Genomic DNA, 14,077 nt, shown 5'->3' on the forward strand with positions numbered 1-14,077 from the left:
GGGAGTATGTGGAAAGCCAAGACAGAAAGGGAAACTACTTTGCAAATGATGATACATTTATACTAAAAGCTCAATTTGAATAATCAACATCAATTACAGCTTAGGATAATCATATTAGAGACAAAGAAGCAGGAAATGCAACAAATTTCTGTGTTCTTCCATACTTTACTAATTGGACTGGACTTTTAGTATTCTCCCAGTTTGATATTAAAGAAACCCAATTAATATAAAGCTTCAAATACAAAATTACCTCCATTTCAGAAAAAAAATACTAAATTTTCTTCAAGCTTTTAAACACATCCATTATTAAATTCCTTGTAATTATGCTTTCGTAATTATTTTAGCAGGTAGCTTCAATTTATGCAAGGCAAAATGAATGTATTTTTCTAAATATAGCATCATACACCAAAATGTCATAGAAAGACATTTTTTTTTGCAACTTTTCTATGAACAATATGAATCCCTTTGTAGTTTGATATAGTTATTAATTCGAAAAAGAAATATTCAATTATGTTTGTAAACTGATCTTCTCCTCTGGGCATATTATATTATATTGGATTCAGAGGTTTTACTTGATTAAGTAATCAGGTATACCTCATGGGAAAGGTCAGAGTCGGAGGTGTTTTTGGAGTTTTGATGTTGGAGTTTAATGCTGAAGCCTTAAGCTGGGGTCCCAAAGTAAGCACACAGAGGAAAAAGAAGCAAGCTCCAGGAAGAGAGGAACCTTGAGCCCAGGAAGAAGAAAGCCCTCGGAAAAGAGGAACCCTGAACCCAGAGAGAAGCAAGACCCTGGAAGGGAGGAACCCAGGAAGCCTGAACCTGCACACACATCAGCAGTCATCTTGCTCCAACATGTGAAAACAGATTTTGGTGAGGGAAGTAACTTACGCTTTATGGCCTGGTACCTCCTACCCCAAATAAATACCCTTTATAAAGAACAACTGATTTCTGGTATTTTGCACCAGCATCCCTTTGGCTGACTAATACACCCTTCTATAAACAACCCTGCTATAAGAGACTCCCCATCTCTGTCTAATCACCTCAAGCTGTAGGGAGTTCAAAACTCTGCCAGGCACAGCTCATTATTCCACATCGGACAGCTCTGTTCACAAGTTTACTCTCTACAATCTGCCCACAGCTCCTAGTTCAGCTATCAGAAATCTAATTTCTTAGCCATAAGTTTCTAAGACACTTATTCCTCCTTTCCAAGTCTTCCTCCTCCTCCAAGTTAGTCCATTTTTTTGGCCATTCTTTCTGACATCTTCATAGGCTATTTTATGGATGGGCTGAATTATGTGACATTATCAGGAGAAGGTAGAGTTGGATAATAACTTCTCAAATTCTGGATATTATTTTTTAATTAATGATCCTAAAAAGGGCATTTGTGTTGGGGGCAGGCACTTTGTATATAAAAAGATGACTTTTTACTGACTCCACATCTGCTTAGAAGCAAAGTAACTACCACCAGGCTTTCAGTACCTTCTCCTTTGCTGGAGCACTAGCACTGTGATTCTAAAAGAAAAAAGAACAAATATCCAGTACAGATCTTAGGAAAGACAAAAAGATTGAGATTCATATCCCAAACCACAATATAAACTGAAATTGTCATTGAAAAGCAGCACTTTGACTCACCAAAAGAACCTTGGGGTTGCCTAATCTAAACTTTTCTCATGTGACAGATTAGCAACTGAAATAACGCAACTGTTTTAAGGGTGATCAGCACATCAATAGCAGCTCTGAGTCTCAAGGCCACACCTTCAGATCTAGGATGCAGTGCTCCTCCCATTACTCATAGAGACAGTTTTACTTTCCAACATGAAAAAAATAACAGCATGCTATATACATACATCTAAGACAGAAAGTGTCGGAACTCCATACCCAAGGTTGAAATGACCTTAAAAAAGCCCAGCCAAACCAGTTCAAGTGGTAATACAGAGACTAAGAATACACATACATTTCAGGTCAGATGGTCCTACCGTATTCAGAGAGGAAATGAAAACAAGAAGTCAGAATATATACCCAAAGCGCTCACCATAAACATGGATGCCAGAAGTCAAGAGATAGTTAAGCCTAAAGAATATCTTTCTATCCAAGTCATAATTGCAGTATCTTGCAAAATGAAAAACCACAACCCTAGGATTCTTAACACAAAAGCTTTTCAAAAAGCAGATATACACCATATTTTTTATCATCTTCCCATTGTTTGTAATACTCTCTGTTCTTCTGAAAACTATTGGGAAAGCAAAGGCTTTGATGATTTTTCTTTTTCTGGAATGCAGGTTATCTGCTCTTAACATCTAGTCTCCTCCAAATGAAGGTCCTTTTGCTTTTGTTATGAAAGCAATTAGGTAAGGAAAATATATGTCCTCACAAAAACTTGTATGCACATATTCACAGCATTATTTACAATAGCAGTAAGTGGAAAACAACCCAAATGTTCATCAACTGATAAATGGATAAACAAAATATGATATATCCATACACTGAAACATTATTCAATCACAAAGAGGGATGAAGTATCGATAATACACCAAAAAAGATGAATCTTAAAAACATGCTAAGTGAAAGAAGATACGAAATGAAAGGTATGCGAATTATATCTTAATAAAGCTGTTACCAAAAATAAAGCAAATGAAAAATAAGCAAATAGGCCCAGTATAAGACTACAAAATACAGATAAGGTAAACATATGCAACTTACATAATTTTATCCAAAGGCAAGAGAACTTTTAACACCAGGCGTATCTACCCTTCCAAATCATATGCAAATATGAAATGCAATCATTCTATGTAGCCAAGTTAAGCACTTTAGCTTGAAATTTTTCTAACACCTACCTCAGAAATGAGGGTTCTTAAAGGGGTGGGGGGAAAAAAAGTTAAAAAGGTAGAGACAGGAAGGAGGAAAGAGCCCATGGTTCAGTAAACTAACTTTTCAAAATCTGTGCTTTCCAATAAGGAACACAGCCACAAATGGCTACTGAGCACTCGAACTGTGGCTAGTTTGCATTGAGAGATGCAGTAAATATATAATACACTCTGGATTTCAAGACTTAACATGAAAAAAATAAAGTATTTTATAAATACTCGGAAAAAAAAAAAGATTTATGTTATTTATCACCCCTTTCCCCCCAGTTTCTGCTCTTTTGTGTCCATTCACTTGCTGTGTGTTCTTCTGCATCTGCCTGCATTCTCAGCGCCACTGGAAATGTGTCTTTTTGTTGCATCATCTTGCTGCATATGCGGCTCTCCTATGCAGGGGACACCCCTGTGTGGCATGGCACTCCTTGTACGCAGCAGCACTTCGCGTAGGCCAGCTCACCACACAGGCCAGGAGGCCCTGGGTTCGAACCCTAGACCTCCTACATGGTAGGTGGATGCTCTATCAGTTGAGCCTCATTCACTTCCCTCATAAATACCTTGTTAAAAATATCAATTACAGATTGAATTACTTTGGATATACTGGATTAAAGTATATTACTAATATTAAATCCACTTATTTTCCCTTTTTTAAATGTTATTACTGGAAAATCTAAGGCAACAGTACCGAATATGGAGCCAGATAAGTTTGCTTGAAATTTTTTTTTTTTAAAGATTTATTTATTTATTTAATTCCCCCCCTCCCCTGGTTGTCTGTTCTTGGTGTCTATTTGCTGCGTCTTGTTTCTTTGTCCGCTTCTGTTGTCGTTAGCGGCACGGGAAGTGTGGGCGGCGCCATTCCTGGGCAGGCTGTTCTTTCTTTTCACGCTGGGCGGCTTTCCTCACGGGCGCACTCCTTGCGCGCATCAGCACTGCGCATGGCCAGCTCCACACGGGTCAAGGAGGCCTGGGGTTTGAACCACGGACCTCCCATATGGTAGACGGACGCCCTAACCACTGGGCCAAAGTCAGTTTCCCTTGCTTGAAATTTTATCAGTAGTCTATGTTCAAAATCTGAGGCATTTAGGATTGATGGGTCTCTTTGCCAAAACTATGAATATTTAGCATTTCTTAAGATTCCCTTGATTCCAGGCTGTATTAGATAGTTCTAAATGAGTGACTCTACTCTAAAATATTAATGAAACCTGGATGGACCCAAACTCTTAAGTACTTAAGAAAAAAATCCCGGTAGAAAATCTATTTTCCTGGCAGATCTACTGTACTCCAAGAGGGCAAGAACAGTGCAATATAGCCATTTTGGCAATGTCAAAGACCCTAATTCACTCTGCCTTATCTAACAGATATAAACCAGCCAAGTTTACTTGAACGAGAAATTCAACTATTTTTCAGTTTGGTAAAATCACAATGATTCTAGAGCATGTGAAAGTACAGAAAAGATCACAGAATTCCCATGTGCTAAATATTCAATTTGCCTTAAGTTTCTTTCAAACAGTTATAAGGCCAGAACTACAAAAGGAGAGGGGTTCAAGGAAAAATAAAATCAGAACTTCTGAAAGGTTATGGAACGATGAAAATGATAACCTGAGCATTTTAAGCAAGTTTCATTTTCTTTCACGTTAGTGTAACTTATTAACAAATCAACAATCTAATGGTAAATAGCTTGGCTCATCACATTATCATCAAAATTACATTCAGTGTGACTTAAAAGCTCATCACAGGGGATCTCAGAGATTGAATAAAATATCACTTGAAATTGTAACTGACACAGCTGGTAAGGAAGAAATAGTTATGTCTGTATTTAACAGTCACTATGCATCACTTTTCAGCAGAGATTGATTTTCCTGATGTCAACGGATAGACTAAAATGAACCCTTAAAATACGCAAGAGGACAAGGGTTCCATTTTTTATTAAGGACAAAGAAGGTAGGTTCCATAAAGTAAGGACCTTGTCTGTCCTTTTCCCTACTATATTCTACCATCTATATCAGTGCCTGGAACATAGAAGGCACTCAATAATGAAGATTAAACAATCCCTGCCTAGAAGGGGCTTGCTTGCTAAGTTGACACCCATAAATATCTACAGGAAAAGAGGCACGTCAGATGTGTCACAAACTAAATGCTATGAGGCTTTTTAAGATGAAACAGTTCATTCTCAGCATGGGAGGACAGAGGAGGCTGGAAGTAGCAACTGAGCTGGGCCTACTAAGTTAGGTTAAACATCTGCATTCTCTGTAAAAAACAAAAACCTAAAACAAAACAAAAAAACTTGCTGGCAGTTCCAGGGGCAGGAAAGCAAGTTCTTAGAACTACTACCCAGAATCAGACTGGCAGCTGTATGACGCTTCTGAGTAATGAGTGACAAACCTGGAAAAGGGAGGCTGGAAATAGGATGAAGGCTCTTGAAGGTGGAAGCTACAGCCTGCTGCTATGTCTGGTAGGCACTGAGGAGATACTGCAGATATTGAAGAAGAGAAGTGATATGATTTTCACTTTAAGAGGATTAACCTGGGCGTGTTCTGCAGGTCCCATTAAGAAAGGTTTAGTGGATTACATAGGAGAGTGAACCAGCCAAACATCAGAATCACCTGAGGGAGCAGATACACCCATTCCAGACCTGAGTAGGTCTGTGGAATTACAACAGCAGGGGTTCTTAACAAGGGGCCAGTGAGCTTGAATTTAAATAAAACAAACATTATTCTTGTAGGGACATGTTGGTGTGGGTGTGATATATTTATCAAATAATACACAGTATAGTGTGGACTTAGTAAGGGGTCCGTGGTTTTCATCTGACTGGCAAAGGGGTCCCATGAAACAAAAAAAAGGCTAGGAACTCCTGTACTACAGCTTTACATTTGAGGTAATAAGATATTGAAGGATAGCAAGAGGAGGAGGAAAAAGAAAGGTTTAAGGGTAAAGCCTACAGCCTAAATAATTTTTTTTGATAAAATATTCATGGATAAAAATGTACCTGACCCATCACGCATGCAGAAAATTTTTTTTTTACCTACTAACTTCAAACTTCCATAACAAGAAAAGCTGGGTGACATAGTAAAGCTTTTCTTTACTAGAAAAGAAAGATGCAAAGAGGCCATGATTAACAATACAACCCCAGAGCTGGACTAGTGTTTAACCCTTGCTCTGCCACTTACTAGCTTCGTGACCCTAAAAATATTGCTTCACCTCCTGAAGCCTGTTTCCTTACGGTATAACTAGAAGGTGTAAACTTAAGGTGTAACTATCCCATTGTTCAAATTGACAGAAAAATAAGTAAGATAATGCACGTTATGCACAAAGCAGTTAGCATCATTACCTCAAACCAGAACAGAACTGTAATAATCACTTTGAAAATTCTGAATTCACACTAAGAGTATTACCTTTTAGAACGACTATACTGTTATCATTCCTCATAATCACATGTGGTTGCCGTAACAACATCTTTTCCTGCACACATGATAATGTGCATTCCATACTTAAAGATACACACAGTTGTGTTTTATCTAACACTTTAAATACATTTGTGTGAGCCATTCAAATTAGAGAGAGCATATTCTAACTTTACAAGCACAATGAGCATTTAAAATGTTTCCCTTTATGCAACAGAACATCTCCAACTACCCAAAATAAACTTAGATGACTTACAATTACATAACAACAAAGGTGTGATCTAGATTTGCATATACTTATTTTAAAACAAAATGGATTTTGTAGACTTCAGACTTTAAGACTAGTGCCTCCAACTGGAAACTGCTACTATTGCTGCTGCTTGCCCTGTTACCTTGAGTATTTAGATTTCAGTCAAAAATCCTAGCTATAACCATTAGAATTTTTAGAACACCAATGGATCGAACCAATGATTTTCAAGTTGTGATCTTTAGATCCCTTTACAATAAAGTGAAAGGGAAGAACAGTGCCTGACAACAAAGTGAAAGCCGAGCAACAGGTCTGACCCCCTAACTCTACCAATTTTACATACCAGAGCTCACATTTTATTTGAAAGGGGGGAGAGGGAGAACACCTGTAATATATCAATCTAGGTTTAGGGAGTGAGATGGGGAGCATGTCCTAATTCACTACATTTTACAAGGTTAATGTAGGTTAGTGACACATCATGCGGAATGATTCCCACGATCTACTGCTTACAAAGGAACTCCACAGTCTTAGAGCTGCCTGCTGTCAATATAGGTGGACAACCTAGATTAAGATAAAGGTAAAAAGGGGAAATCAATTAATTTACAAGCAGGCCTGGGTGAAGACATCCAGATATGTCCATTTATAGAAACATGCCACAGGTCTTTGCACCTAAATGTTGTAAAGACAAAAAGCAGGTTATTTTTGATCCCCAAACTTTCACACTCTATTAAAACTACTCAGAAAAATTTTATCAGAGTAATGGGGAATATATTCTTTTTCACCAATCTTGAAAATCAGAATAATTCATTTAAACCATGTTCTCAAGTTTTCCAAGATATCTTCTAGGGCAGGGGTTCTTAATCTCCCCCCCCCCCCCCCCACGGGCCCCTTTCTCCAGTCAGGGGGAAACTACAGACCCCTTACTAACACCACACTCTACTGTGTATTACTTAATATATCACACCCGCACCAACACGTCCCAAGAATAATGTTTGTTGTTTTTTTTTTTAATTTCAATTCAAGCTCATGGACCCCTTGTTAAGAATAAGAACCCCTGTTCTAGGTCAAGGCTTAGTCAAAGGCAGTTTTTAAAAAGAAATCTTGCAGCAGGTTTTCCCACTTGTGGCTCAATCCTTACACTTCTTCCAGGAAAGTTATTTTGTTTTTAAGCATAATTAATTTGAACCAGGATTCAGAGCACTCCCTATATTAGGACACTCCCAATCTCAGCTCATCTTTTTAATAAGAGGAGGAATTCTATCAACTTAAATTTACAATTCCATTATAACATTTTAATAAATTCCACCGTATTGCCAAGATAGGTGTTTCTTCAGATATGCCAGTTTCAAAAGATCACACTACAGATTCTCAATTGAGTAGCCAGCTCTACCAGAAAAGGAGAGCTTTGCAGATTTTCAAGGGAGTATACAGGTCTCCATAGCTCTTAAGTAGAGTATATACTGACCGTTCAGAGAAGGGGCAAGAACCAGCAATTATCTAAGTAAAAATCCGTGCTCAAAGTAAACCAAAACATTGGGAAAAACAACAAAGACCATAAACGAACTTTCTTTTTAGACTCTTAACACAGGCAACTTCAAACAAGACATACACTAACTACCACCAACACAATTCAGACACACTTTCCTGTTGGGGGTGTAGCCACCTTCTTTAACTTATAAAGCCCATTTGGGATTACTGGATGTGGGCTGACATACGAGTACAAAACATCACTATGACATTATGAAGCACTCATTTGAGCCCTTGTTAGCCAAACAGCTCACAGGAGCACTATAAAGGCCTGTGTCACAAGCACAGACTAGGGAACCAGCCAAGACATATTCTGTGGCTCACTTCATCATTGCATGTGGTATGCCTTGATTCCTCTATTTGTGAAACTAGAATAGTCCTGCGGGAATAGAGAATGGTTTATAACATGCTTGGAAAAAAAAAAATGAACAAGCCATCAATATTATTTTATAATACCATAAAGGCCAGCAAGGGGGGTCTTTACGTAAAGCTTGTTCTATTAAATACATCAAACAAGTGACACAGACACAAATATTCCACAGCTGAGTGACTGTACTACAAGTTTAAATACACCGTTCCTGGAGAGGGTATTAGGATGTGTGGATATTTATTTTTTAATTCTAAGGGCTAATCAAACATGCATGAATCTCTTTCATGTACATGATTTCAAGTTAAAATCTTAAAGAAAATATAAAGTAGATATAGAGAGATCTCCCAATTTGAGAAGCATAATATATGAAAACCTTTTCCTTCCATTGAAGCTGAATATGGATTCTCATTAAGCTGACCTCCCAAACTGATAGATATCAGAGATTTGTCATGATGCAAGTAAACCAAAAAGCAGGTACAAGTATTACTAAGACACCCAGAGAGCATAATCATACTTATAACTTTCTAATTAAATGGATCAGGCAAAAATCAAACAAAAAAACCATGAAGTTACACTGAAACCAAGGCCACGCACAATAGACATGTGGATGACTTATCTTCTAGACTGTCTCAAATGCATACACAAGAAACAGCTTCTTCATTCAAAATATCAAATCAGTTAAAATCAGTGTGGGGCGTTGATTCATACCAATTTTGAAAGCCAGGTTTCCAAACTTATAACTTAAAAGGTGTAACTGACAGTGATACACTTCGGCAAATTACAGCGCTTGATCCTGACTTAATATAAGATCATACAAAACTAGGGAAGGAAAATCTTTTCAACACCTCAACTCTGTGAATCTAACTATAAATAAGTTATTTACATAGGAGAGCATGTGTTTCTTAATTTACATGCCTCTCAGACAAGAAAATGAAAGTTAAAACTCATTCAGAGTATTTTACCTTCTGAAAAACAGAAGTCTTTATGCCCTTCTTTTAAAGTGAAAGTCCTTTGGAAGTCCAGGTTGAATGACCAGCTTACTGTACAACACTCTCATGGGCACTTTTAAACCACAATTAGCTTCCAATCTTATAAAAATTTTCAAGTTTTTATACTTTAATATGATTCATTTTAAAGGTTATTTCACTAAGATTTAAACAGGCTATTTAAAAAAACTACAGCGTTTAATTTTGATTTGTTCTTTTCTAAACTTAAATGTATTGTCTCTAAACTATATCTCTAATTTGACTTATTTATTTATTCATTTAACATCATTTCCACCTAAAAAGCTAACTATATACACATACATACCAACTAATCAATCTGCTAAGATCTATTACAACTTAGGCAGTTTTGTCACTTATCTATGATACGAAAAAGAGAAAATACACTTAAAATCTGATGTTTTCCTTTATTTCTTCTCCCTACTCAAATATCACTCCCTACTTTCTCCTTTATAACAAAACAGCTATCTTCCTCATTAAACTAATTTCCAGAATTAAATGTATAGCCAACATGTGTGCATCTTAACCATCAATCCAAATACTGAATTATTTTCATTTTCGAGATACTAAATTGGTTTTAATAATTTTCAAATTCTCTAAATAGGTACAAGGAGAGCAACAATTTAACACACAGTCTATCTTACATACCTATGGTTTTTTGCAACCAAATAAGTAAATAATTGTATGTATAAATGAAAACCAAAACCCATTTTTACTTGATAAAGGTAGGTCTCCTGGTTACTTTCAAGCGATGCTGAAACTCTGTTTAATACGGTGACATTTTATTTTTAATACAAGGAGTGTTGAAACTATTCCTGCACTCTGGTTTGAGGAGAAAAAGAAAAATTTAAGCAAAAAACAAAATCAAAACCAAAACCATAGTGGGTACATAAAAAAAAAATATATAAGACCCCAGGACAGGCAGAGGTCTTTAAAGAGTCACAGCCCAACCAACTGTATTTTCTACACAGGTATCAGGATACTGAGAAATAACCACACCAAAGATTTCAGGGACTACAAGAACAAAAACCAAAGGTTTAGTTAGCTCAATGCATAACATCTACTACTAAGGTGGTCTTAGGAAATTTTTCAACTAGGGTTGAAGTAAAGGAGTTTTTACTTAAAGTTCAGTTAAAAAGAACACCTATTTCCCACATATTCTAGCTTTGTACCATTTATTAAAAACCCTTACAGTTTACCTACTGTAAATCCCAGCCTTCAAGCCCATTGTTTCACCTTTTTTTTGACTGTCAAAACCAGGAAACCTTTGAAACTCTGTAGAATACATGCTTTCTAAGAGCTCCAGGAAGTTTTCCTGTAGGGGGGAAAATGGCTATTACCACTAAGGACATCAGTTAGCACTGTATCTTATTTATAATTTGCTAAATCAAATAAAAACATCTTCAAAACTTTAAACTCAAATACACCTCAAATAAATCTTCAAATTACTTACTCATTTTTAAAACTTGTGTAAGTGTATGTATTAAAGATCAAACACTGGTCAGAATTAAATCTCTTTAACAAATACTAAACAGCAGTAAAACTACAAATACCACCATTAAGATTAAATATCTGGTTCCTGTAAGCAGCAAAAAAATTAAGAAGCAATATAGTCAGTCTTCAATGAAACACATGAAACCAAGGGAACTCCTTTTCACTCACCAAAATGTTACTTGGTAGGAAATATCCAATGAGAATTCTCTTAACAGCCAGCTGGTTAACCATGTATTAAAGATAACACCCATTCAGTTTCTCAAAATTTATCATGGTGTATCCATGTAAGATACTTGTAACGAAGTCTTAAAAGTACCTTTAAAGGGTATCAACAACTACCGTCAGTCTTCGGTCGCATGCACAAGTTCATAGAAAGGTATATTTTGATCAAGGAAAGGTATATATTTTGATCAAGGCTTTTAGAAGCCTAACAACTCTTAAATTTGGGTCATGAAAATGCAGTAAAGGAGTACTTAACATACTTTATAAACAAGAGTGCAGAAGACAAATATTTTTAAAAGCCATAAGTCTTTTCGCTGTTCAGTAGCCCACTACTACAACCAGCTCTAATTGGTTCCTTGAGGAACGTGGGTAGGCTTAATTTGGAAGTGTTGGCTTTGGTGGTGACCAAGGAGAAAGAATCTCTGGCTTCCCTGTTGCTGCAGTTCCCACCCTCCAAAACGAATATACCCACCGGTGTGAACTGACAATGTGGTCCAAAGAGCAAGGCAGGAAACGGAGTCCAGATCCTCAAAATGGCAGTACAGGGCATAACCACTAGGCCACCTATCAGTTCAGTACAATAAGTACAACCCTGTGCATCATGGTGCAAAAGCTGGGGCCTAGGTTTCGCATTGTGCATCTCACACCTATGGAAATAACAAGAGGAGTAAAATCTATAGAAATCAACACACCCTAAGAGGGTGGGTGCTCACAGAAGACTGGTATCAATACTTTTGCAAAGATGTTGGCTACTGAGATAATGGAATGGCATTTAAGAGTCCAAAGTTGGAAGAAATAAAAATTTTACAATCTGTTGAGTATGACAATGAAGAACTCCACGTGTGCTTAAGGTTTACCAACAAGGCTTTGCAAATCATGACACCCAACTACCTGCTTAAGAAACTACTACCCCCACTAAAATCTAACATCCCTGAAGAATGATTTTAACTTTCAAAAAGTTGGAAAGGTTTGGGCTATGAAAAAGGGAGATCATCAGCATTACCACCAACCCCTTACTCTCAGGTTTTAAACCTTCCACATTACCACCTGACCTTGGAAAAGACATGGTGACAACATTCAAAGTTTAAGGTGGAAGAATTCCAGAGAAAGGAATGTATGTGTGCCAAGGAGGTGTCAAGAACAAATGTGGATTGTCTGAGGGTCAACAGTTTTTGGAAAAAACAAAACAAAACAAAACTTTTAAGACACAGGGTGGAGTCTTCAAAAGAAACAAAATCACTGCTCTTGACTCAATTCTTCGCAGTGTTGCTGTCAGCTCACCAACTAAGTGCGAGTGTGCGCGTCTTGCTGGGCCCATTTTCCCATGGTCTGTAGAAGGCGCTGTGAAGCACATCCTGTTCTAGCTCGGGGGCCCTTCCCCCCTCTGCAGCCTTACCCAGTGCAGAAAATGCGCCCCCTACTGACTCCAACACGCATCGTCTTTAGCCGACTTGGCTGCGGTGCATTTTGGGTGGGGGCTGGTATTTTCTTCATGGCCATAAACCAGAAGCAACAATGCAGATTTATAAAGAAACTGTAGCCAGCTACCCAGACTTCCCCCCCCTCCCCCCTTTCATTCTGAAGGTTCAAGACACAGGCGCGAGAAGCATCAAGAATGGGAATTGGATGTGTGGGGATGGACAGCATTAAAATGGCAAACACAGGAAGCAGTTTAGTTCTTTTCCCTCCTAAGCCTTTGTGTGAGAAATGGGGTTATGGCAAGAACCGTCCAGAGTAATTGGTTAGTGCAGAAACCTCAAGAAGACTTAATGTGGGTATGTGTGTGGCTAAAAGGGGCATAAGACCTTAGAGCCCAGTCCACAGCAGAAGAGGAAGAGAAGCAATCGCGCCTTTTCCAGCAGACAGGCATTCAGCCTGGGGGGCGGGGAGGGGAAGGCGGGCAAGCAGCCCAGAGGAAAGAAGAGGTGAATATGTGGGTGCTCAAAGAACTACTCTCCATTCATTGCGTTTAAAAAACAAAACAAAACAAAACAAAACCTCTCTGGCTTTCTATTTTCTACCATCTTACTGCAAAGTTGGGGCTCAGACTGTTCCTAAGAGGTCGTGCTGACCAGGCAGTTGGGACTGAGAAAAGGGGATGGTGGTGAACTCCTTGGTCAGGATAGGAAAGGAGCTGGCATGTTGGAGAGGAAGGATTGCACAGACGAGGCAAAGACTTTCACTCCGTGCATTGCATGCTCCCCGCCCCCAAAACTAATCCCCCCTCCCCCAACGAAGGGTGGGCAAGCCTGGCAGAAGGCTCGTTCCAGGCAGAGGGGGTGTGCGTGGGGGGCTAGTTTGGGGGGGGGGGGGAGGGGACGGAATTAGTTCCAGGGATGCAAGAGACCGGTTCTTGCTGGGGGCGGGGAGGGGGAGATGCCATTAGCTGCAAAAACTCTGGGTGGCCAGGCTGGCTGCTCGCCTCCTCGGGCTCACGGGGCGGAGAAGGGGGGTCGGGCTGCAGGAGGCGGCTCCTGGACCCCCGGGGCCAAGCCCGGGTAGCGGTCCGCGCCGGGACGGGCGGTCCGTCAGCACCCGAGTATGCAAAGAAGCGAGCGTGCGGCTGGAGGGCTGGCAATCTCAACAACAATGCGCCCGCAGGGCCGGGCTCGGCGGGCGGCTGCGCGGACCCCGCAGAGGGAGGCAGGGCCGGGCAGGGCCGCGCGCGGCGGCCGCCGGGGCTTACCTTGACTCGGCCTCGAGGCGCGCGCGGGGCCGGCGTGCTCGGGGGCCGGACAGCGGCGGCGGCGGGCGGATGGCGGCGGCACGGCTGTGGTGGCGGGGAGGGCGCGCCCCGGGCCTGGACGCGCTCGGGCTCGGCGGGCTCCGGCTCGCGCCGCGGCCGCGGCTGCTGCCGGGGGGCGCGGCGGACGCAGCAGAGCGGCGGGCGGCGGCGGCGGCGGCGGCGACGCGAGCGGCTCCCTCCAGTCCCCGCGCGGGCGGCGGCAGCGTCG

General features: G+C 40.0%; 1 protein-coding gene across 3 annotated transcripts in view; it reads right to left on the bottom strand.

The window, feature by feature from the left end:
• Nucleotides 1-14,000, bottom strand: part of ADNP (activity dependent neuroprotector homeobox) — a 31,343-nt gene extending 17,343 nt beyond the window's left edge. The window contains exons 1-3 of one of the 3 annotated variants that reach the window (XM_004485060.5): nucleotides 13,810-13,956; nucleotides 11,596-11,770; nucleotides 10,644-10,722 (exon numbers count right to left, since the gene is read on the bottom strand). In XM_004485060.5, the coding sequence (XP_004485117.2) occupies nucleotides 10,644-10,722; nucleotides 11,596-11,763 (247 nt within the window). In that variant the 5' untranslated portion in view covers nucleotides 11,764-11,770; nucleotides 13,810-13,956. Of the gene's footprint in view, nucleotides 1-10,643; nucleotides 10,723-11,595; nucleotides 11,771-13,809 lie in introns of those variants that run through there. The other 2 variants (XM_058287229.2, XM_058287230.2) reach the window with 2 other exon arrangements.
• Between the last annotated feature and the right edge of the window lie 77 nt (nucleotides 14,001-14,077).

Source organism: Dasypus novemcinctus, chromosome 24 (assembly GCF_030445035.2).
Source record: "Dasypus novemcinctus isolate mDasNov1 chromosome 24, mDasNov1.1.hap2, whole genome shotgun sequence".
NCBI lineage: Eukaryota > Metazoa > Chordata > Mammalia > Cingulata > Dasypodidae > Dasypus > Dasypus novemcinctus.